This window comes from Leuciscus leuciscus (genome assembly GCF_965113295.1).
Source record: "Leuciscus leuciscus genome assembly, chromosome: 9".
Taxonomy (NCBI): domain Eukaryota; kingdom Metazoa; phylum Chordata; class Actinopteri; order Cypriniformes; family Leuciscidae; genus Leuciscus; species Leuciscus leuciscus.
Genome location: NC_138733.1, coordinates 3,816,094 through 3,840,228, shown reverse-complemented (window position 1 = coordinate 3,840,228; position 24,135 = coordinate 3,816,094). Strand labels below are relative to the sequence as shown.

Sequence of the window (24,135 nt, the reverse complement as noted above, 5' to 3'; positions counted from 1 at the left end):
AGCGATCGATCACACTACACGGCTTGGCGGTCATTGACTGTTTGTGGAGATATACTTGCTGGATTATTTCACCTTGGAGATCGCCTCACAGGACAGCGCTGTTCCTCATCGTGTGCACGGACTTAAAACGGCTTACCGGTGAGGTCGATTCAATGCACACATACACAACATTGGACTGGAACACACACTTACATTTTTGTATATTGATTTTCAGTGCTTTCTATTTAATACACTTTGGGTGGTCACTTGATCTTGCTTGTTTTGTTTACATTGTGAGCAATTCTATCCAACGCTTTCATAGAGGGTCTAGAACGTATATTTTGTGGTGTATCCTACCTTGTATAGGCAGAACGTTACAAAGTTAGATGGCTTAGGCAGAAACTTGGCTTGTTTAGTTCAAGTCAAGAATCTCAATGCACAAAAGAAAAAGGTTTAGTAGTGCAGAAGTCAAACTGAGAACAGTCATGAAACATCCAACTCCAGACAGAAATGAATACCAAAGAGAAACATGTTGAGTTTCATGAAGTTTATTAAAACACAAAAATTCACTTGACCAGGTTAACTTGTCCACTAGACACCACAGTTTGCCCACTAGAGATGGTCTTGACATGCGTGTCCCTTCCTGTAAAAAGTGGTAGAAGCATGAGGGGCATTTAAAAAAAATTCTCAGTTCCTGAAGTCAACTTACAGCAAGCACTCACTTTTCCTAGTGCAACTTTGCTCACAGGAGCCAGAGGAGGGATGGCACACCGCTGTACTACAGTGGATGAAGATCTAACAGAGGGGGAAAGGGTTAAGCCATAGAATTCACTGTAAAAAGCACTAATATTAAGGGTTGAGGTAAGGCTGCAGAGCATACGGTTTCCTGCAGAGGAGCCAGTGATGCTGGATCTACAAATGTGAACATCTTCACAACAAAGCGCTTGTAGTGGGTCGGGAACTGAAGACCAGATGATCCAGCCACTGGAACCAATGTGGTCAGGTAACGATCATCCTGGTAAGGGCATCTGAAAGGCAAAGAGGCAGTCAGAAATGCCTTACAGCACACTAGATGGATAAAGACTGGCCTTACTCACCCATCAACCAGAAGATCCCATTGGGGTAGACTGAGTGGACTGGGGGTTGATGTCGCCCAGCAACGTCCCAGCATCAGGACAATGTTGGGGTCGGTCCTCTCCAAAATGTGCACCTCAACATACACAGGCTCCCGCAGGACTTTTGTAACTGGATAATCAGCATCACTGTAGTAGGACGTGTACGCCTCATCCCCTGAGGAAGAATGCAGTGTTTAACTAGAAACTGGAGTTTTAGAAAGGCTTTAGGCATACTTGGGACAAACACTTACCTTCTGCACAGCCTTTGGTGACACATTGACCATTTGCCAGTCTAAGCTCCACCCTGAGGGGTCCAGGAGCAGCTACTGGTGGAGGTGGAGGAACGGTGTTGACCTCCACAACCAGAGCTTCCACAGAGGTACCAGAGTACCTACACTGGAAGAGAAGCCTGGACAACAAACAGTGAGCTTGTAGCACTTGTCAATGATTCACGTTTATGATAAAGCATACGTCACTTACTCAAAATGGCTGTCCCTTGTAATGGAACCAAGTGGTCCGATACCCACTTCATATGAGGAGGTCATTCTGTTTTCATACACCACATATCCACTGTCCTCCTGCAAATAGTAACATTGTTGGCATCCAATCCATTCTAAGCCATGCAGAACAAAACCAAGAGCAGCTACTCGCCATCATGCTTGTGCCACATGCAGTGACAGGGAACTGGTATATAGCAAAGAAAGGTGTGGATCCCACAGGACTGCAAGCTGGATCACTTCCACCCAGGAGACGGACTGAATCCAGGCTCAATCGAGGCAGCGTAACATCTCTAGCCACCACTACCACAAACTGACCATCTCTTATACACTGGACAGTCACTGGAACAAGTTACAAGAGCAGGTTATTGCTGAGGATCAGTTTAACATGAATGCCTCTACATTGACTCTACACTCTTACCTGCCTTCCCATAGTAACACTGCTGTCCATTAAAGCAGCAGTTGATAGCAGCACACTCAGCACCACTGATACCAGGTGGTCCACATTGAATCTGCTCATAATCCGCTACAGTACATTTGTCAAAGGGCTCTGCCTGTGCCACTGGCTGCTTAGGCTGAAACTGCTGAGGAAACTGTTGACTAGCTTGCTGTTGAACTGACTGAGGAAACTGTTGACTAACTTGCTGTTGAACTGACTGAGGAAACTGTTGACTAGCTTGCTGTTGAACCTGCTGAGGAAACTGTTGACTAGCTTGCTGTTGAACTGACTGAGGAAACTGTTGACTAGCTTGCTGTTGCACTGACTGAGGAAACTGTTGACTAACTTGCTGTTGAACCTGCTGAAGAAACTGTTGACTAGCTTGCTGTTGAACTGGCTTTTGAACCTTCTGAGGAATCCATTGACTAGCTTGCTGTTGAACTGGCTTTTGAACCTTCTGAGGAAACCATTGACTAGCTTGCTGTTGAACTGGCTTTTGAACCTTCTGAGGAAACCGTTGACTAGCTTGCTGTTGAACTGAATGAGGAAACTGTTGACTAGCTTGCTGTTGAACCTGCTGAGGAAACTGTTGACTAGCTTCCTGTTGAACTGACTGAGGAAACTGTTGACTAGCTTGCTGTTGAACTGACTGAGGAAACTGTTGACTAGCTTGCTGTTGAACCTGCTGAGGAAACTGTTGACTAGCTTGCTGTTGAACTGGCTTTTGAACCTTCTGAGGAAACCATTGACTAGCTTGCTGTTGAACTGGCTTTTGAACCTTCTGAGGAAACCATTGACTAGATTGCTGTTGAACTGGCTTTTGAACCTTCTGAGGAAACCGTTGACTAGCTTGCTGTTGAACTGGCTTTTGAAACCGCTGGTCAGTTTGCTGGAACATCAGCGCATCAGGATTCAGGGGCAGATCACTCCACTTCGGAACAGCATGACTAAACGCACAGAACCAAACACAAAGTGCCAGAGACTGAACAGCACACCAACTTCCTGCCATTGTTCAACAGCTAGTCACACTGTTGAGGTGCTGCTTTTTGGTCCTTTTGTACTCTACAGACTTTGGCTAATTAATGATAATCCCACCCTCTTCATTAAGTCATGATGCTCCAGACTTGCACGAGTGGGAGTTTATGCAACTAGGTGATTCTATTGTTTCTTAAGTCAATTTTTTCCCTTTTGAACATACATAAAACCACATTGAGCTGGATTCAGAATAGTATGCTAGTACTATTTCTGTCATTCTGAATTCAGCCTTTTTTATATTAGATGTTTTAGCTATTCTGGATTGTTTTTCTCTCTCTTTGAAACACATCATAGTTTTCTCATGGCAACAGGCCTGTATATTTTAAGAAAGTTTAAATCACACCTGCTAGCGCACTTCTTAAAATGTTTACGTACTAGGTCAGTAGGCGGTAGAGTACACCGTTTTGCGGCTGTTCGAACACATTCAACCACATGAGCATCTACTCTATGAAAGCAATCTGGTCGAATGTGTTGGACTACCTCTGGAAGTGGCCAAAAATAGACAAGCTAAAAAAAAAAAAGCCCCTTTTTTACACCTTCATTTACCACAGTCCACTTGTGATCCGATTTACAAAAAATGCTTCTTAGTACCAGGTGTAAACAAGGCCTTGGACAGCTACCTAGTTGGGATACAACAGTTAAGGGATGAATGCTTAAATGAAAGCAGTCTACATTACTGGGACTAGCCTGAAATTTAAATAAATAAATAAACAAAATTCAGTATCAACCAATCCTTTATCCCAAGATATGATTCTATACTTGCGTGACTGTAAAAAAGCATTACAAAAAGCCAATGATGACCTCAGAGGGGTTTGGGCATCAATATATGCAGTTATGCTAGTCCAGCCATAAAGTCGTATGTAAAGCCTCAAACAGACAGAAGCTAAAACCTTAATTATATGTGAAACATGAACAGGGGCCCAAGTTAATGACTAGAACTTGGCAAATAGTAAAGTTGTAGCGTGGCCACATAAAGGGGATATTTATAAGACGGCTTATTAAACTAATTAAAGAGTTATACATGTCAGATGTTCTTATATTAAAGAATCCCTGGGTTTTTGTTGCCCCTGTCCAGTTTTGGTCTTACTGTTTTTTCTGAGCAAGAGTCTTGATCGTTACACCTGGGAATCCCCGTGACGTCATACTTCAGCTGATCAACTTCACTTCCGTTAAAGGGAGCCGGCTTACCGGCATTCGGGAGCAACTTTACTATGGCCGTTTCTCAATACCAAGTACGCAAACTTCGGACTTGAGTCCTTGGTAGTTCGGACTTGACAAGTTCGACTCAGGAGAATGAACTCCCGAGGACGGTAGGGATGGGGAAATGAAGCCTGATGAATCCCTGAGGCTTTCTCCTGACTGTTCCGGGAAAAGATTCAAAGCTTCGAGAGTGTCGAGAACAGCGCCCTCTGGTGCTTATTTAAAATAAAGCAGCCAGAAGCCTGTGTTAGAAGCTCTTGCAGATGAAGCAACCACAACACACTCCATAGTTTCAATATTATGTGTACAAATAAAAGCCTTACATGTTTGTGTTTTATTTGTTCATTAAATAAATCCATTTTCTCTCCTCACAAACCCATCAACCAGACTGAGCCAACAATGACTCGTTAAATACATAGACAGTATATAAACTGGACACAGCGACCCCATTGGATTCAACGGAGACAAGTGAAGTCAATTAGAAGCTCTCACTTCCTGGGGGTCGAGCGTACTGCGCAGACTCAAACTGAGTTTGACGACGTAGATGTGACGTGGGCAACCCGTCTGTCTTCTAGTAGCTGTGCCAAGAGAAATCTGAATCATTCCCTTCCGAAACTTGCAGAGACGGAGAGTGTGAGTAGGAGCTGTCCATGAGCTAGGAGCAGGAGCAACTTTTGCTAAGTATTCTGATTACTTATTTTGTCATTTTGCCTCCACGTCCCCCCGATCAAAATGAATGGGAGTCAATGGAATGCTAACAGCAGGTGGGGGTCGGCTAATCAATGGCGGCGCCCGGGAAAGCTTACTGAACTGACTGAGGAAACTGTTGACTAGCCTGCTGTTGAACTGACTGATGAAACTGTTGACTAGCTTGCTGTTGAACCTGCTGAGGAAACTGTTGACTAGCTTGCTGTTGAACCTGCTGAGGAAACTGTTGACTAGCTTGCTGTTGAACTGGCTTTTGAACCTTCTGAGGAAACCATTGACTAGCTTGCTGTTGAACTGGCTTTTGAACCTTCTGAGGAAACCATTGACTAGATTGCTGTTGAACTGGCTTTTGAACCGGCTTTTGAACCTGCTGAAGAAACTGTTGACTAGCTTGCTGTTGAACTGGCTTTTGAACCTTCTGAGGAAACCATTGACTAGATTGCTGTTGAACTGGCTTTTGAACCTTCTGAGGAAACCGTTGACTAGCTTGCTGTTGAACTGGCTTTTGAAACCGCTGGTCAGTTTGCTGGAACATCAGGGCATCAGGATTCAGGGGCAGATCACTCCACTTCGGAACAGCATGACTAAACGCACAGAACCAAACACAAAGTGCCAGAGACTGAACAGCACACCAACTTCCTGCCATTGTTCAACAGCTAGTCACACTGTTGAGGTGCTGCTCTTTGGTCCTTTTGTACTCTACAGACTTTGGCTAATTAACCCTCTGAGGTCTGAGCTGTTTTCTGGGCCCTGGAGGTGTTCTGACATGCTCTGGCATTTGTGTTTTTTTCTGTTACTAGTGACATTTTCATGGCTAAAGTCTAATTACACTGTATTCAGCACAAACTCTGCCACAATAATATATCAGCAGCATGTATGTAAAAGTTTGTAGTTTTGAGATAATGACATTTATGCGTGGTTTGTGAAAATACAAAAAAAAATTCTCACTGAAATAAGGCCATGAAACCCATACTGATTATTTCTTCACAAGACTTTTGAAAATTGTATGACATAGCCTAGAATATTTGCTCCAAAACTATCTGAAAATCACCCTGACTGCTCATTCAGATAAGACAATATATTGATTTAAAATTTCTAAGACGTGTTTTGTGTGACAAAGCCATATGCGAAGAGGCGTGATCATCTCATGAATATGTAAGCCTTCAACACATGAGAAAGACAAAGACACTCCCCTAACTGCCCTATTAGGAGCGATCAGGCCCTGTCATTCAGAGCAACCTTGCACAAAGAATGAGGAGATTTAAAAAAGAATGGCTTTTAGATTGTTTGGATTTATTTACAACACAACACAATCCAAAAATACAAATGACAAAAGAGCACATTGAAAACAATGATCCAAAGACAGAGACCTTTGTGCCATTCCTAAAAACATTGTACATACCTTTCATTTCCAAGGTGTTTGATTTTCACTTTACCATGTTCATGTACAGAGACTCATGTGAATGTTGAAGTCAGCAGGACTCAGTTGCATCTGGTCCCTGAAAGAAAAAAAAAAGAAAAAACTGTGAACATACTGATATCAAGAGAAACTATAGGGCTGCACGATTTTGGGAATAGATTTTAGATTTTTCTGGTTAAAATTTCTATTTAAAATTCACAGAATACACACACACACACACACACGTTTCCAACAATATATAATGAACACCAGGTTTGTTGTGCCTTGTAGGCATAGGCTACGCAGTGCTGCATAAAATAATAATAACAATAAATTAAATCTTCCAAAAGATTTCAAGAACAACTACGCTAGACAAAAATATATTGATTATCATATGTTACTTCAAATGTTTCCATTCGTTATGATGATATGAAATGAGATAATAGTAAAAACATAAAGCCTAATGTTTGGTGCATTTTTCCTTTCAAACGCAATCGCGCTCCAAAATATGATACATTAAAACCCACAGCGCGCTCCAAAATATGATACATTCAAACGCCATCGCGCTCCAAAATATTAAACATTATGGTTATACATATCTATGTTTGAGCAGATATCCACAAACAGTATTTAACAGGAAACACGGGTCTAAATAGTATAATCTATACTATCACCATATATCTAGCAACAGTTCAACTGCAATGTGAAGTTTATGCAACAATACCATAAACTAATAAGTAAGAATTTCTTACCTTACATCTTTCTTGTCTTCAAATCGCGTTCTTCTTCTTCTTAGGTAAATCCAATGTAAGCTCAGACGTGTCTTCCAAACTCGACGAAAAGCAGAGACTTGTGAAGTTTTTTGGTGTTTTGTGTTTGAGGTAACGAGGGCGTTCGCGTCCCATGTGGAGATTTGCATGTGAATCTCTTTTGCGCGAGTGGGCGTGTCGAATTAAAAAGTAATTAGCAAGCGTTTGAGATACTGGACATCCTGTTGGTTTTATACAAATTACTTAAACAGAGAATATTTGTTTTCAGTTTGAATCCGATCATTTAAAAGTACACACTTAAATGTGTATAAAGGTATATGGCTCATAAATGTGTGACAAGTATTCGCTGAGTTTTGTTTCAGTTTATAGACGTGCTCAAGAAAAAAAAGTTCACCGCGACGGAGAGGTGAAATATCACAGATTATTTTTTTATATTTCTTTTTTCTGTATAACCATAAATGACGGAGTAATTTAAGTTTATGTTGCTGCTATGTGAAAAAAATCCAGCAAAACGCGTCGGCGTGTTTCTCGACCTCAGAGGGTTAACTGTAATATGCAATTACTTTTCACTGCACTTTTACTCGGATAGCTTCTGTCCAAACTTTTTTTGCACTACTTTAAATCCATTGTTATACTGCTCATCTTAGCCTAACTTATTACATATATCTATCTGTAAAACTCTGTTTATAGTAATAGCCATCTATATATTATGCTCACATTCTGTTTATAGTAATAGCCATCTGTATATATATTCATAGTACATATTCACCTGTATACTCTGTTTATAGTAATAACCATCTGTATATTATGTTCATTGTACAGATCTATCTGTAAAAATTCTGTTTATAGTAATAGCCATCTGTATATTATGTTCATTGTACAGATCTATCTGTAAAAACTCTGTTTATAGTAATAGCCATCTGTATATTATATTCAGTACATATCTAGCTGTAAATTCTGTTCACAGTAATAGTTATCTGTATATTATATTCATGGGACAAATCTATCTGTAAAATTCTGTTTATAATACTATTTAACTCTATATTTATTCAGTACATATCCATGTCCTGCACTTGCTGCTATTGCACTTCTGGTTAGACCTAAACTGCATTTCGTTGCCTTGTACCTGTACTTGTGTAATGACAATAAAGTTGAATCTAATCTAATCTAATCTAATCTAATCTAATCTAATCCATCGCGCTTGTTGTAACCTTTCTAGTTATTTCGGATCGAACCACACAGACACCAGATTTAACTTCATCCATCCTTTATCTCCACTTTGTACGTAATGACGTTGATGACGTCACATCAATGCACAACATCCCCCCTCTACTTGAATATGAATTTACCCCAACTGAACAAGTTCTCATTCACATTTTCTTAACTCTTAAGACAGTTCAGAACATTCAAAGTACATGTAACATTGTACATCTTAATAGAAAATCAGCAATGCTTTCTGAACAGGTGCACCACACCACAACATAACTCTTAATCTGATTTTTACTTGTTTTCCTTCTTACATAACCTAGCCTTTATCAGTCACTCAACAACATAGTCTCTAAACCTTTCAGGCAATCTGATTAGTCTCTGGGGTCTGCAAGATTTAGGAATCTGTTCCTCTCTCTGAAATGTTTCACAGTTCTCTTTGCTTTCCTCTGAACTTCCCTTTTGCTCCTTATCATAACTTGGCTCTTCAGCACATATCATTTCACCATCCAATGTTGGTGTTTCCGCACACAGAAACTTCTTGACAAATGTCGTATTCCGTGCATACTTTGCTGCAGTGGGTGACTGAACGACAACGCTGTTACCTTCTCTGCGTACAACCTTGTGAGGAGTGCTGTGAAATGTTGTTGTGAATTTGTCTGTTTTATCCTGTTTCACAAGCACTTGATCTCCAACCTCTATGTCTGATGTCTTAGCACCTTGTCTGTGGTCTGTGTATATCTTGGCTTTTCCTTTCTGCTCTGCGTCTTTGTCTCGAGCTTCAAGGTCACTGTGTGGAGTTGTGATGTCTGGTAACTTTCCTCTGATCTTCCTCTGAAAAAGAAGTTCTGCTGGGCTTTTGCCCGTTGTGGCATGTTGTATGGACCTGTAGACAGTCAGATATTTGCGTAGCTCTTTTTTCCAATCCTGGCCCTCAGCTTGGGCAATCCGTACCTGTTTCATCAGTGATGCATTTTGTCTTTCCACTTCTCCATTTGCTTGCACCCACTTTGGAGTTGTTTTGATATGGTGTATTCCGTTCTCCTGACAAAAAGCCTGAAACTGACTGGACTTGAATTGTGGGCCACAATCTGACCTGATTGTTAAAGGAAGTCTGTGCCGACTGAAAATGTCTTCCAAACGGTCGATCACTTTTTCCGCCGTTGTTGACTTGAGGATTGCATATTCATAGTACCTGCTGTAATTGTCGACAACAACCAGAATCGAATGTCCATCCGGTAAAGGACCAAGTAAATCTGTGGCTAAGTTTTGCCATGGCCCTTCAGGCATCACTGTGGGCAACAGTGGTTCAGGAACATCTGGTTTCGCTACCAACTGACAACCGTGACATGTCCTCACAAGTCTTTCTGCGGCCCTGTCCATTCCGGGCCACCAAACCTTTGTTCTCAGGTGTTGTTTTGTTCCTACCACACCAAGATGACCCTCATGTGCCAACTGTAATGCTCTTCCTCGCAGCGACTGTGGCAAAACAATTCTTGTTCCCCTGAGTATTATTTGGCCAATGACACATAGCTCACCTGCAATATGTCTGTATGTAGGACAGTCATCAAAACAACCTGTTTGAATAGCAGTTCTCAGTCTCTGTAATTCCACATCATTTGCTGAGATCTGCTCGACTTCCTTGGTGGTGAGGGCACTAGGTGTCGCACAAACTGCTATAAACCGCACATATTCCTCTGCTTTATGTGTGTGCATCTCACCTTTGGCTGATGGGCCCAGCAGACGTGACAGAGGATCTGCAATGTTGTGTGTTCCAGGTATATGAATCACCCGGAAGTCATAAGGCTGTAATCTCAAGACCCACCTTTCGATTCGTGCGCATGGTTTTGAGCGAGGGCTATAAATTGCTTCCAATGCTTTGTGGTCTGTGACGAGATCAAACTTCCGACCATAAACATAAGGGTGCAATCGTTCACATGCCCACACCAGAGCAAGTGCTTCGCGCTCAGTTTGTGAATACCTTTGTTCGCACTCTGTCAAGCTCCTGCTCACATAGCAGACAGGAACCATTCCTTCACGTTGTTCCTGAACTAGTACTGCTCCAACGCCTTTTGGTCCAGCATCAGCAATGACTTTTGTTGGTGCGTCCTTGTCGAAGTAAGCCAGTGTTGTTGCCTCGGCCAACTTATCTTTGAGAGTTTTGAAAGCTTTCTTCTGATCAGTTCCGAAATGAAATTTGGTGTCTTTCTTTGTCAGTCTGCGCAGAGGTTCTGAGATGCTCACAAACTGAGGTATGAAACGGCTACTATAGCCAGCTAAACCAAGGGAACTTCTCACCTCTGAAACGTTTTCAGGCTCTCTTGCCTCCACAACTGCTCTCACTCTCTCTGCCGTCGGGCCTGTGCCTTTCACTGACAGCAGCATGCCCATAAACACCAATTTGTCCATGTTAAACTGGCACTTCTCTACATTCAGAGTCAAGCCGCAGGTTTCCAGTCTCTTTAGTACTGCATGCATTCTTTTCTCATGAGTTTCTTTGTCAGGTGCATGGATGATGATGTCATCTGATATGTTCTTTACTCCTTTGATGCCAGCTAGAACAGTGGCTACTTCATGCTGGTACTGCTCACTAGCTGATGACACTCTTTTGAACCTATATATACCATTATGAACGGCGAATGTGGTGATGTCTCTTGATTCTGGGGTCAATTCCAGCTGATGGTACCCCCATTTCAGGTCTAGTTTGCTGAAAACGACTGACCCATTCATTCCTTGCAACAGTGAGGATCGGGAACTGCCCACGAATGATTGCCGTGTTTGCTTGTCTCATGTCCAAATACATCCTTATTTCCCCATTCGCTTTGGGTACAATGACAACTGGGTTTACACAAGGGGTTGCTCCATTGACTTTCTCGATAATGTCCATGTGGAGCAGCTCATTTATTTTTTCCTCAACAGCCTCTCTGAGGTGGAACGGAACGCGCCTAAGGGGCTGTGCAACTGGCGTCACTGTGCTACCTATGTGTAGGCTAATTTGTAGGCTAATTCCGACCTCACACCAGAAAATTCCTTTCACTGGTAGGGGTTCACTTGATGAGAATGCATACAGTTTTTTGTCTGATTCGGCGGAACTGCATTTGATCTTTTTTCCTTTAAGCATTTCCCACGTTCCTTCATCCACTATGTTGCTTGTTGCTCCTGAGTCAACTAACATGGGTAGTCTGACACCTCCAACTGAGAATGTTATTCTGTCCATGTTGCTCTCTTCTCTTACAACAAATGCAAAGTCTTGATTTTTCACATCTGATTCAACTCTTTTCACTGTCTGTCTAACACTTTCCTTTGTTTTACACATTTTTGCAAAATTATCTCTTCCATTGCACTTTCTGCATGATTTTCCACGTGCGGGACATTTATAATCTTTTGCAAAATGACCTGTCTGTCAGCATCTGTAGCAGGTTTTGTTTGAATCAGCATTACCTTTACTACATTGCATTCGTTTTTTTCTGATCCCTCACTCCTTTTCTGGATACCAGACTCACCGTCTCTTTCACTTCTGTCTCTGGAGAAATGTGCAACGCCGCCATCTGCAGTTCAACACGTTCGCACTGCGCTGCGATTTCTAGAGTGCGAGCAAGTGTCAAAGCCGTTCCTTCCTCCAGCAATTTTCTACGCACATACTCAGAGCTGCACCGACTCAGAACAGCATCCGTTATTTGATTGTCTTTATCAGCTCCAAAATCACAATCTTTTGCCGCTTGCCTTAAACATGTGGTAAACTGTTGCACGGTCTGTCCCGTTTTCTGCTTTAGCTGATAAAACGTCTGTCTTGCAAACGCCGTGTTTATCTGAGGCACAAAGTATGCGTTCAGTGCTGTTACTGCCTGCGCGTAGTCTGTTGGCCCTCCTGTGTCAGCGAGGGTGGAGAAAATATCCTGCACATCTGTCCCAGCGTGATGTAAGAGCAAGGCTCTCCGTCTTTGCTTTGTAGCGTCGGGTGCATCGTGAGTCAGGATCAAACCCTTTCCATCGGCAAAAAGTTCAAATGCATTTAACCATCTTGTCCACCGTGGACCCAACGTGGCTGGATTGCTGTAGCAGTTGAACTTGGGAACAGTACTGTCCATCTTTAACGCGCGCCACCTATCTCCACTAAACTTTTCAGTTAACTGAGATATAGTCAGCTTTAACTAACTTTCAGATTTAACTAACGAGTGAGTCCTTGTTGCAACATCCTTGTCGCCAATGTTGTAACCTTTCTAGTTATTTCGGATCGAACCACACAGACACCAGATTTAACTTCATCCATCCTTTATCTTCACTTTGTACGTAATGACGTTGATGACGTCACATCAATACACAACAGCGCTCTTTAAGATCACTAAATTTGAGGCTTCTGGTCATTCCTAGGATATCTAAGTCCACTAAATGAGGGATGGCGTTTTCACATTTAGCTCCTAAACTCTGGAATGGCCTTCCTGATATTGTTCGAGGCTCAGACTCGCTGTCCCAGTTTAAAACTAGATTAAAGACGCATCTTTAGCCAAGAATTCACATAATACTTACCTTTTATACTACAGTTGAATCAGATCGAATGCATTAATATTATGAACAGCAGCTATGCTAATTATTTCCCATCTGCTTTTCTGTTGTTATCTGGTTTTCTGGTAAATAGTTCGTCAGCTCCAGTTTGTATCCAGCCTCTCATGGAAACTTCAGATGCCCTAACACCCGTGAAGAGATGACTCGACGCCTGTGAAGAGAAGACTCGACGCCTGTGAAGAGATGACTCAACGCTGGCGATATGTTATGCCCTAAATTAATACATGATTAACTAACTGTATTTTTCTACATATCAAAAATTATTATTTTTATTATTGCTGTTGTCATTATTAGAATTATTATTATTGTTATTATTGTGCAGAAGGACTGGGATGAGTAATGTGTGTGTGTGTGTGCAGCCCGATCTCATCCCAAGTCGTCATATACTGACGCTTTTGACATTTCGTCTACATCGAACACACATGGCACCCTTTAGCGTCAATATGAGACGCAGATAGATATGGGCCAGAAGGCGCCTCCTAGCGGTCTAACCCTAACCCTACCCCAGACCTGAACCTACCCATAACCGAACAAAGCTCTGTGCGTCTCATATTGACGCTAAAGGGTGCCATGTGCGTTCGATGTAGACAAAATGTCAAAAGCGTCAGTATATGACGACTTGGGATGAGAATGCGTTGTGTGTGTGTGTGTGATTTAGTCTGTAAACCTATTTTCTGATTCACACTCCGGAGCAGAAGGTGGCGGTAATGTACCGATAAACTGGATGCCAACCGCCGTAAAATAGCAACAAGTCGAAGAAGAAGAAGTTCCTCATTGAGAGGTTTCGTTTTGCCCTGGTGAACATCTCTGAGCATTTCTGCCTGTGTTTTTGTCTTCCTGTGGATTACTCTTCGACTTTTTATTCTCTTCGTGATTCTTTGCTGCCTGCCCTGGACTGTTTTCTATTGTGGACTGATTTATGTAAGTTTGCTGCCTGACCTTATGCCTGTTTTCGCATTACGAGTTGCTTTGTAATCTCCACATGTAATCTCCACATATCATTTTGGTGGAGTGAGTCTGTGGAAATGTTGTTTAAATGGGTTTAACTTATTTTTACCAGGCAAAAAATCAGGCCTGGGAGGAGTTTGGTGAGGCCATTGAGAAGGACTACCGGTCGGCCTCGAAGATATTCTGGCAAACCGTCCGGCGCCTCAGGAGGGGGAAGCAGTGCCCTACCAATGCTGTTTTCAGTGGAGGTGGGCAGCTGTTGACCTCGACTGGGGATGTCATCGGACAGTGGAAGGAATACTTCGAGGATCTCCTCAATCCCACTGTCACGTCTTCCATTGAGGAAGCAGAGGCTGAGGGCTCAGGGGTGGACTCGTCCATCACCCAAGCTGAGGTCACCGAGGTAGTCAAGAAACTCCTCGGTGGCAAGGCACCGGGTGTGGATGAGATCCGCCCCGAGTACCTCAAGTCTCTAGATGTTGTGGGGCTGTCTTGGCTGACACGCCTCTGCAACATCATGTGGTGGTCGGGGACAGTGCCTTTGGACTGGCAGACCGGGGTGGTGGTCCCTCTTTTTAAGAAGGGGGACCGGAGGGTGTGCTCCAACTATAGGGGGATCACACTTCTCAGCCTCCCTGGAAAGTCTATGCCAGTGTACTGGAGAGGAGAACATGGCCGATAGTCGAACTTCAGATCCAGGAGGAACAGTGCGGTTTTCGTCCCGGTCGTGGAACACTGGACCAGCTCTATACCCTCTCCAGGGTGCTGGAGGGTTCATGGGAGTTTGCCCAACCAATCCACATGTGCTTTGTGGACTTGGAGAAGGCATTCGACTGTGTCCCTCGCGGCATCCTGTGGAGGGTGCTCCGGGAGTATGGGGTCCGGGGCCCTTTGCTAAGGGCTATCTGGTCCCTGTACGACCAGAGCAGGAGCCTGGTTCGCATTGCGAGGGAAGGATGGAACGGGAGATTGACAGACGGATCGGCGCAGCTTCTGCAGCAATGATGTCGATGTACCGGTCTGTCGTGGTGAAGAAAGAGCTGAGCCGCAAGGCGAAGCTCTTGATTTACTGGTCAATCTACATTCCTACTCTCACCTATGGTCATGAGCTGTGGGTCATGACCGAAAGGACAAGATCCCAGATACAGGCAGCCGAAATGAGCTTTCTGCGCAGGGTGGCTGGGCGATCCCTTAGAGATAGGGTGGGAAGCTCGGTCAGTCAGGAGGAGCTCAGAGTAGAGTACTGCTCCTCCACATCAAGAGGGGCCAGCTGAGGTGGCTCGGGCATCTTTTCCAGATGCCTCCTGGTCGCCTTCCTGGGAAGGTGTTCCGGGCATGTCCCACTGGGAGAAGGCCCCGGGGAAGACCTAGGACACGCTGGAGGGACTATGTCTCCCGGCTGGCCTGGGAACGCCTCGGTGTCCCCCCGGAAGAGCTGGAGGAAGTGTCCAGGGAGAGGGAGGTCTGGGCATCCCTGCTTAGACTGTTGCCCCCGCGACCCGGCCCCGGATAAGCGGACGAAGATGGATGGATGGATGGATGGATGGATGGAGAATAAGAAATAAAATAAATAAAAGTTCAGAATAATCCAGAATGTCTAAAATCAGATATATATTATAAAAAATTTGCCTTTTTGTGTAGAAAGTCAGATTGACATTCATCAATTAAATTATTCAAAACACATTTTAATCTTTTTGATAAAACCAAAGCAATCATTTTATAATCGTTATTTAGCAATGTAACTGGCCGCCAATTATCAATTAACAAGGGATCTTTATTTGGTTTTGAAATTAAAGTTATAAGTCCTTGACACAAAGTCGGAGGAAGCAGGGCTCTTTCTATACTCTTTTTGAAAACTTCAATCAAAAAAGGGGATAAAAGTTTGCTAAAAGCTTTATAAAACTCAGCCGTTAACCCATCTGTTCCCGGAGACTTATTATTTTTCAAAGAGTTAAATTGCATCAGTAATTTCTTGTAAACTAAGAGGGGCTTCACATATATTGAACTCTTCATTATTAATCTGTTTCATATTATTTATTATTCTCCTAAGTTTAAGCTTCTGTTCAATAAGTTCTGCTTTATCGAATTCTGATAGTTCTTCTACTCTTTTGGATATTTTAAATAAAATGTTATCCTCTTCAGCTTTCCTCTTTTTTGCAAACTCGCTACAGTACTTCCTAAAAAAAAATCCCACTTCAAATTTGAGAAGTTACCAATTGCTACAATACTTTTTTTTACATTTTTGCTTTATTTCAATAAGTCAAAATTATTTTTTCTATGCCAGTGATTACTTCTTTATGTTTTAGTACTGATTTATTTAATTTCCAGTATCCAGACTTTTGAGTTAAATTTACAGAAGAACTAAAGGGAATACTTATTGAAATAGCCTTGTGATCAGAGAATGGAGATGGTAATATATCAGTAACAATATTAACTAAATCCTTAGATGTAAACCAATAATCAATCCTGGACTGACTAGATAAAGAATTATTACTCCAAGTAAAGCATTGTTGTGTTGGGTGAGATTTTCTGCATGTATCAATTAAGGAAAATGTCTCCATAAATGTAATTACATAATTAGGACTTAGATTTCCAGCCTGAGGAGGCCATCTATCTAACCTGTTGTCCAGGGCGACATTGAAATCACCTCCAAATATCAGATAAGGTATATGGCTAACATACGAGTCAAAAAAGGCATTATTTTCTCTTTGTAAGTTGAAACCATATACATTAAGAACAATACAGGTTGAATTTAAAATTTCAAGGACAAGTAAAATGTAGCGTCCAGACATATCACACTCAGAACTTATTATTTTCCCTTTAAAATGATTTTTCAAGATACAAACCCCCAGCAGAATGAGTAGTTCCGTGAGCTAACCTTAAATCTAGTCCCCATTGCGACCTAAAAAAATTTACATCTTGACTATCCGAATGGCACTTGTAATAAATTGAGGCCAGACCGTGCTTAACAGAACTGTATAAATTTACTCTGTCATTCTCGTTGGCATAACCACACGCGACAGCATACAGTCATTTCTTACTTCCCGCAATATAATAACCAAGGACTCTCTTAAAGTGACAGCATAACATAAACTAGAACCTTCCTTAAAGGTACCATAACCCATTATCATAACATCTCTCCCCCCTAAGAATCAACGTTACCAACCCTTAACAGCCCAATCAGAACGTCTCTTTTTTTCTTTTCTTTTTTTTTTCTCCAGTATTCCCATACAAGCTATTTAACAGTTAACCCTACTATGACCTAAAGATTAAGCCTATTAAGTGCTTTGTTTTGGCGTCCTGATCTCCTTAAAGTCTTTGAAGTTTCCTCAGGGATGGTTGGTACACTTCCTGGAGGCACAGGTGCACTTGTCCCTTTCTGTCCAAGCTTTGATCTGCTTCGCGCTCACTGGTGAGTCACTCAACTTTTCCAGCAGGAAAACAGTTTCAGGAGGCAGAGGAGTGGGGACAGGGGTGCCTGGAAGTGGCAATCAGCTTAATGCATCCGCATTGGCATTATCCTTCCCTGCTCTGTACACTATACGACATTGATAGGCAGACAATGTCAGTGCTCACCTCTGGATATGAGCTGACTCCATGGAAGGGACACTCTTATGCTCACTGAACAGGCTCATCAACGGCTTATGGTCGGTGAAAACTGTGAAGGAACGGCCATAGAGATATTGGTGAAAACACTTCACAGCAAATACCACGGCCAAGCCCTCTTTCTCTAGTTGAGAATAACCCTTATCTGCTTTTGTAAGCGTCCTTGACGCAAATGCAATGGGTTTCTCTGAGCCCTCCTCCATTATGTGCGACAGAACGGCCCCAATGCCATATGGAGAGGCATCACACAACACTGTAAGCTCCTTCTCAGGGTCAAAACGGACTAACACACTGGCTGACTGCAGCAGATTTTTGACTTTGGTGAAAGCAGCCTCCTGCTTCACTCCCCACTTCCACAGGCAATCATGATGTAACAGCCGGTAGAACGGGGCCAGCACAGTTGATAGCTTCGGCAAGAACTTCCCGAAATAAGTTACCATCCCCAGGAATGACTTAAGCTCTAACACATTTGATGGCCCTCACTTTTTCTGCCACTGGAAAGAGGCCATGGGCTAATATTTGATGTCCCAAGTAGGTTACACTCTCTGCCTGGAATGTACATTTGCATTGTTTTAGCTGCAGCCCTGCTTCCGACATCCTCTCGAGCACCTGGTCGAGGTTACTGAGATGCTCCTCTTCTGTCTTCCCTGTGACCAGAATGTCATCAAGGTATACCACCATGTTTGGAATTCCCTGCAACAGGTTTTCCATTGTTCTTTGAAAAATGGCCGGGCTAGACGCCGCCCCAAACACCAGCCTGTTATTTTTAAACAGCCCTTTGTGAGTGTTGATCATGACGTATTGCTTTGACTCCTCATCCAGCAACAACTGTTGATAGGCATGACTCATATCAAGCTTAGTGAAAGTTTTGCCTCCCGCCAGCATTGAGAACAAATCTTCCACTCTTGGAATAGGTTATGTCTCCACCTTCGCTGCTTGATTGATTGTCAGCATATAGTCTCCACAAATGCGGAATGTACCATCCTCTTTTAGCACGACAACGATTGGGGCTGCCCAGTTTGAAAATTTAGTTGGCTCAATGATACCCAGCTGCTGAAGCCTCTCAAGCTCCTTTTCCACTTTATGCTTCATTGCATATGGGACAGACCGGGGTTTAAAGAAGTGAGGTGTAGCATTGTACTAAGTTTCACCGTGGTGCCCCTTAGGGTGCCCAGCTCATCCTTAAACACCTCTGGATACCTCGCAACCACATCCCCAGCACAAAGCCCTTTTATGAGTCTTATCTCTCCCCCAGTTTAACTGAATTTTACTGAGCCAATCACGCCCCAGCAGGCTCGAGCCTGTTACCTTGAGTTTCGGTCTCATTCAAGTCTTTAAACAGTATAAGGAGAAGAGTATCTCACTTTTTAAAGCAGAGAAGAAAAATAAATAAATTTGTATTACAAACAAAACACTTTGTTTTGAACTAGAGTCTAAGTCTCACTCGAGACTTTAAACAAAGAAAGAAGGAGAGTACCTTTGCACTGAAAGAGGCCGTAAACATGTATTTTCTTCCAGTTTCATTTACCTTAATCACAGTAGGGCATCTCTCATAGTTTAAGTGGGTGGATGAATCTCAACGCCATCTACAATAGCAAAGCCACCGACGAAGGAAGCTTTCTTGTTTTCCTTACGTGCTTTTTCGACAGCAGGCCATAATTTCAGCCTCTTTTCTCTGTCGGCAGGAGACAAGTCCTCAGAGATCCTCAGGTGGTTGTTCTTCAGAAAGTCTGCCTCAGACAGCATCCCTGAAAAAACGTGATGTGAACTGAAATATAATACCTCTAGAAGTGCTGCTTCCAGGTTTGATACGACCGAGGCGATGTGCAACATTTGCAACGTCAGGTAGTTTATCTTTATGGTGGACGACAACACACACATGCATTATATTGCATTGCATATAATGTGTGCTGGTCAACTAGTCTATAATTAAGAAACCCCTAGAAAACAGTAAAAAACAAAACAAAACAAAAAAACAAACAAACAAACAAACAAACAAACAAAAAACCATAGGAAAATTGTGTACAATTAAGATAGGCTACTTAATTTATTATTCCAATATCCAAATATGATACTAAATACCACAGGGAAAAGGGCTTCTATTTGTGACATGTTGTCTTATTCTAAAAATAATATCAAGTATAAGTAAGACGAATCTGACATAATGAGGGCCGTGTTAACAGTAAAACGTCCGTCATTTAACGAATTTTAAAAACACGGATGGATAATACAAAATGCTTTCTGACATTTTGACAGAAAAAAAACAAGCAAGAACAACATTTAAACTTAGCCCGTCAATTTTCATTTTACAATTATCTTCTCGCTCTCTGTGTGCGCGCGTCCGTTTTTGTGAGAGAGCTCGTGCAGCACTGATACAACGGTACTTTTTAACCCATAAGTAACTAATGCACTAGTTTTCATACAAAATAAATATGTAACATAATTAGATACTTTAACACATGAAGGCTACGTTTCTCAACACTGAGAATGAATAAATAAACGCCTGTTTCTCCAGACTCACGCTTATCGGTAATCCACAAATCACATCACTTTCATAATCACTAAGCCATACCGATTTCAAATTTATTAAGATTTATTTTTCAGCATTACTTGAGCATTTTATTATTTGCGTGGCTGAATGATGTCTTCCTCTTTCCTGAGTGACCATGAATAACAGAGTATTTTAAGATAATCCATGTGATCATCGAATCCATAGGATTAAGTTTACTCAATACAATATTTCAACTTTCCACATCGAGCCCAGGCCGTTTACCTTCAGGAGTCAGAATACCGTGACTACTGTACTGTCCTCACTTGTGAAATCAGTCAGACTGCGGGCCGCGGGAGTGGAAGAGGGATCGAGTGGGATTCTTTATTGCTGTCGATTTTCAGTCTCTTTTAAATGATAGGCCTTACGCATCAATCATCATGAATGAACCCAGCGTTATGATTGGTCGAACTCTTCTTCTTTTGCTGTTGCTTGATTTGAGGACTGCGCGTGCAGAGGCGTCACCAGGTTTTTGCGTAGTTTAGAGTAACAAATCGTACCAGCATACTTTGAAGTCAAAATGCGTATCTGCTACGCAAAATGCGTACAGGTTGGCAGGTCTGAGAACTGCCTTACACTGACAGCTAAATGACAAGTCAGAAAGTTACAATTCAAAAACAACTTCCACAAAACTAACGTCACAGATCTAAAGTTTATTTCACTATACGTTTGCTTTATTTGAATCTGTTTATTTTAATTGTTGGATCTGTAGAAACATTTTACTCACAAAAATCACACATTGTCAGTGAAATGGTCATTTTATTTGTTGTTATTTTACAGAGTTATTGTACATACTATATACGTTATTGTTTATACATCTGTTTATGTAATAATAAGCTTTATGTAACTAAGAAAAAAAAAAGATCAAATTCAGGGAATTGTTTCTTATATTAAAGGGTTAGTTCACCCAAAAATTTAAATTCTGTCAGTAATTACTCTCATACCCTTTTTATTAAATCTGAGAGCTGGATCACTCCTCCATAGGCTTCTAAGGGAATGCAACTTGCCGGTCCAGAAAAATTTATTAAAGACATCGTTAATATAGTCCAAGTAACTACAGTGGCTCAATCTTAAGTTTATAAAGCGACGAGAATACTTTTTGTGTGCAAAAAACAAACAAAAATAACGACTTTAGTCCACTATTCATTTCCTTCTCTCTGGGCCTCGAGTGAATTCACGTAGTATGACTGGAACAACATGAGGGTGAGTAATTACTGACAGAATTAAAAATTTTGGGTGAACTAACCCTTTAACAAATAACTGATTGTTGTTGTTTTTCTACATTTCTGTCCAGTCTCTTTTAATTTTGGTATTTCTTTGAGTAAGCGTTCAATCAAAATCATTTTCAATAAATTTCTTTCTTGTTCTCTAATATAAAACACAAATATTGTGGCATTTTACAGCAACACTAGTTTATTAGTTAACTAACTACACATTTACTTTATGTGAATCAAACAAAACATTTGCTCGCTGTGACACAGAACAATGCTTTCTAATATGCTTCACTAGACTATGTGATCGGGTGAAACTTTTCTCACATTAGTACAGTCGTACGGCTTCTCTCCAGTATGAACTCGCTCGTGTGATTTCAGAGATAAAGAATGAGTGAAACTCTTGTCACAATATGAGCACTTGTAAGGTTTTTCTCCAGTATGAATTCTTTGGTGCTGTTTCAGATTGCCCAGTGTCGTAAAGCTCTTCCCACAGTCCAAACACACATGATCTCTCACTTCATTGTGTGTTTTCTGGTGCAGTTTAAAACTGTCCGGCCTTGAAAAACTCTTTCCACAGAGAGAACACACATAAGGCCTCTCATCTGAATGAACTATCAGGTGTTTCTTTAAATTTGATAATGAAATAAAATCTTTACCACACTGATCACAGTTGAATGGTTTTTCTCCAGAGTGAATACGCAGATGATACTTGAGACCTGATTCACCAGTGAAACTCTTTCCACACTGAGTGCATGTATACGGTTTCTCTCCAGTGTGAATGTACAGATGAAAACTGAGAGTTGATGCTTGAGAAAAACTCTTTCCACACTGAGTGCATGTATACGGTTTCTCTCCAGTGTGAATTCTCATGTGTATGTTAAGGTTTCTTTTCTGTGAGAAACTCTTTCCACACTGAGTGCATGTATACGGTTTCTCTCCAGTGTGAATTCTCATGTGTGTATTAAGGTGTGCTTTCTGTGTGAAACTCTTTCCACACTGAGTGCAGGTGTGCGTCTTTTTGGCTTTTGTTCTTTGAATTGTAAAGTTACGATGTTCCTCCTCCACTTCATTCAGTTCTTGTCTTTGCTCTTTCACTCTCACCTGGTCTAAAATACACATCAAGTTAGAATCAATTCATGTGAATCCTTATTTAATAGCAGAAAGCAACAGAGATCAGATCTTTCACTTTTTGTTCTGTCATTCATTGTTAATATAGTAAAAATATGCTCGACAACTACTATATACAAGGTTATGATCATTTGGATGTATTTCTCCATCATTTATCATCCATATACTGCTTATTAATTCACATCTACCAAAGCAGTCAACAATGAAGAATCAAGAATGGACACCAACCTATTTGTTCCTCAGTATCTTCATGTTTTATTCTGGATGGTTCTGGATCTCTCATGTCTTCAATCTCCTCTTTAATAAACTCCATCTTTAACAGTCACACAGATTTCAGCTGCTACTCCTGGAGTTTGTCCTTCTCTTGTAGAATGATGTGAATATTCCCAGTATTTATTGGTGAATTGTTGTGGGAGGGGCTTCACTGCAGGTGTGAACTGTGATCACTGTGTTTTTATCCAATCTGCATTTAAAAAGTACAGGGCCATCATGTTAAACTTCTGCTGAAAAACCTCTTGGTCTCCAAAAGTCCCCTGTTTTCAGCTCACTCATTATGGTGATGTCTGAGATCTTCTGTAAATTGGCACATTAAGCTCATTTTATTGTGTCAACAGACTGAAAGAAACTACAGCATCACCACAAAGTTTATTTCACTCTATGTTTGCTTTATTTGAATCTGTTTATTTTAATTATTAGAAACCTTTTACTCACAAAATCACACATTGTCAGTGAAATGGTCATTTTATTTGTTATTATGGTACAGAGTTATTGTACAGATGTACGTAATTGTATGCATCTGTATATGTAATAGGCTTTATGTAACTAAACAAACAAAAGTAAAAAAAAAAGAAAAAAAAAGGTTTGTTTCATCAAAAACAAACTGGGCTCACCAGCACCACAAAACATAACAAACTGTTCCAGCCAATAACCGACAAGAAAACTTTGGGGGTGGGGTTTGGGGGGTTAGTGCGCGGATGAGGAGGAGGAAAGGTCTAGCTATAGCCTCCGTTTTGTTTGACAATACTTTAAACGTCAACAAGAAGTGACATCAACCAACATCACCTAGAGCACCTTTAAGCACTGACAGCATTTCTTTATATTCGAGTCCAAGTTCAAACACTATGAAACACTCAGAGTTGTCAAGTTACGAAGTACAAATACTTCGTTACATTACTTAAGTAGAAATTTTGGGTATCTATACTTTACTGGAGTAATTATTTTTCAGACGACTTTTTACTTCTACTCCTTACCTTTTCACGCAATTATCTGTTCTTTCTACTCCTTACATTTTAAAAATAGCCTCGTTACTCCTAGTTCATTTTGGCTTGTTTTCATTCTGGCTTGTCGTCGTTAAAAAAAAAAATTGCCCAATTACACAAACGGTTAATAGATCTGAGTCCCGCCTCCTGAGCACACATCGCTAAACTGATTGGCTTTGTGTTTTCTTTCTAACTTGTGAGAGGCTGTAGTCGGTTGTGCGAAGCGCCAAAACTCCTCCGAGTCCTAAGGAAACCTAGATGCGGTAAGCGAGGGATATATTTACAATATAATGACAATCGTAACATAACACTAACATAATCGTTAGTGTGTGTGTGTGTGTGTGTGTGTGTGTGTGTGTGAGTGTGAGAGAGAGAGAGAGAGAGAGAGAGAGAGAGAGAGAGAGAGAGAGAGAGAGAGTGTGTGTGTGTAACTCTACATTATAGGGTCAAAATATCCCCACAAAGATGTCAATATCCGAAATCCTTGTCCTTTTGGGGATTTTTTTCTTCTTCAGAAAACA

The 24,135-nt window shown here is 41.5% G+C and overlaps 1 protein-coding gene and 2 long non-coding RNA genes across 11 annotated transcripts in view; all 3 read right to left on the bottom strand.

The window, feature by feature from the left end:
• Positions 1 to 505: 505 nt before the first annotated feature.
• LOC309506690 (zona pellucida sperm-binding protein 4-like) lies at positions 506 to 5,523 on the bottom strand. Of its 9 annotated transcripts, none has more exons than XM_082180596.1 (11): positions 5,341 to 5,523; positions 5,149 to 5,280; positions 2,281 to 2,760; positions 2,013 to 2,160; positions 1,746 to 1,933; positions 1,575 to 1,672; positions 1,346 to 1,503; positions 1,077 to 1,269; positions 860 to 1,007; positions 702 to 774; positions 506 to 622 (listed from the first exon to the last, which is right to left on the bottom strand). In XM_082180596.1, the coding sequence occupies exons 1-11, from the start codon at positions 5,506 to 5,508 to the stop codon at positions 546 to 548; spliced, it is 1,863 nt and encodes a 620-aa protein (XP_082036722.1). In that variant the 5' UTR covers positions 5,509 to 5,523; the 3' UTR covers positions 506 to 545. The 9 variants fall into 9 exon arrangements, with proteins under 9 accessions (XP_082036722.1, XP_082036718.1, XP_082036723.1 ...); XM_082180592.1 differs by having other exon boundaries at positions 2,013 to 2,280; positions 2,317 to 2,760; XM_082180597.1 differs by having other exon boundaries at positions 2,013 to 2,280; positions 2,425 to 2,760.
• Positions 5,524 to 20,752: 15,229 nt separating this feature from the next.
• LOC309506541 overlaps positions 20,753 to 24,135 on the bottom strand; it is a 44,565-nt gene continuing 41,182 nt past the window's right edge. The window contains exon 2 of the long non-coding RNA XR_014208851.1: positions 20,753 to 20,860. This is a non-coding gene — a long non-coding RNA (uncharacterized lncRNA). The remainder of the gene's footprint in view (positions 20,861 to 24,135) is intronic.
• The window catches only part of LOC309506478, a 32,074-nt gene continuing 30,142 nt past the window's right edge, over positions 22,204 to 24,135 (bottom strand). Inside the window, exon 3 of the long non-coding RNA XR_014208789.1 lies at positions 22,204 to 22,818. This is a non-coding gene — a long non-coding RNA (uncharacterized lncRNA). The remainder of the gene's footprint in view (positions 22,819 to 24,135) is intronic.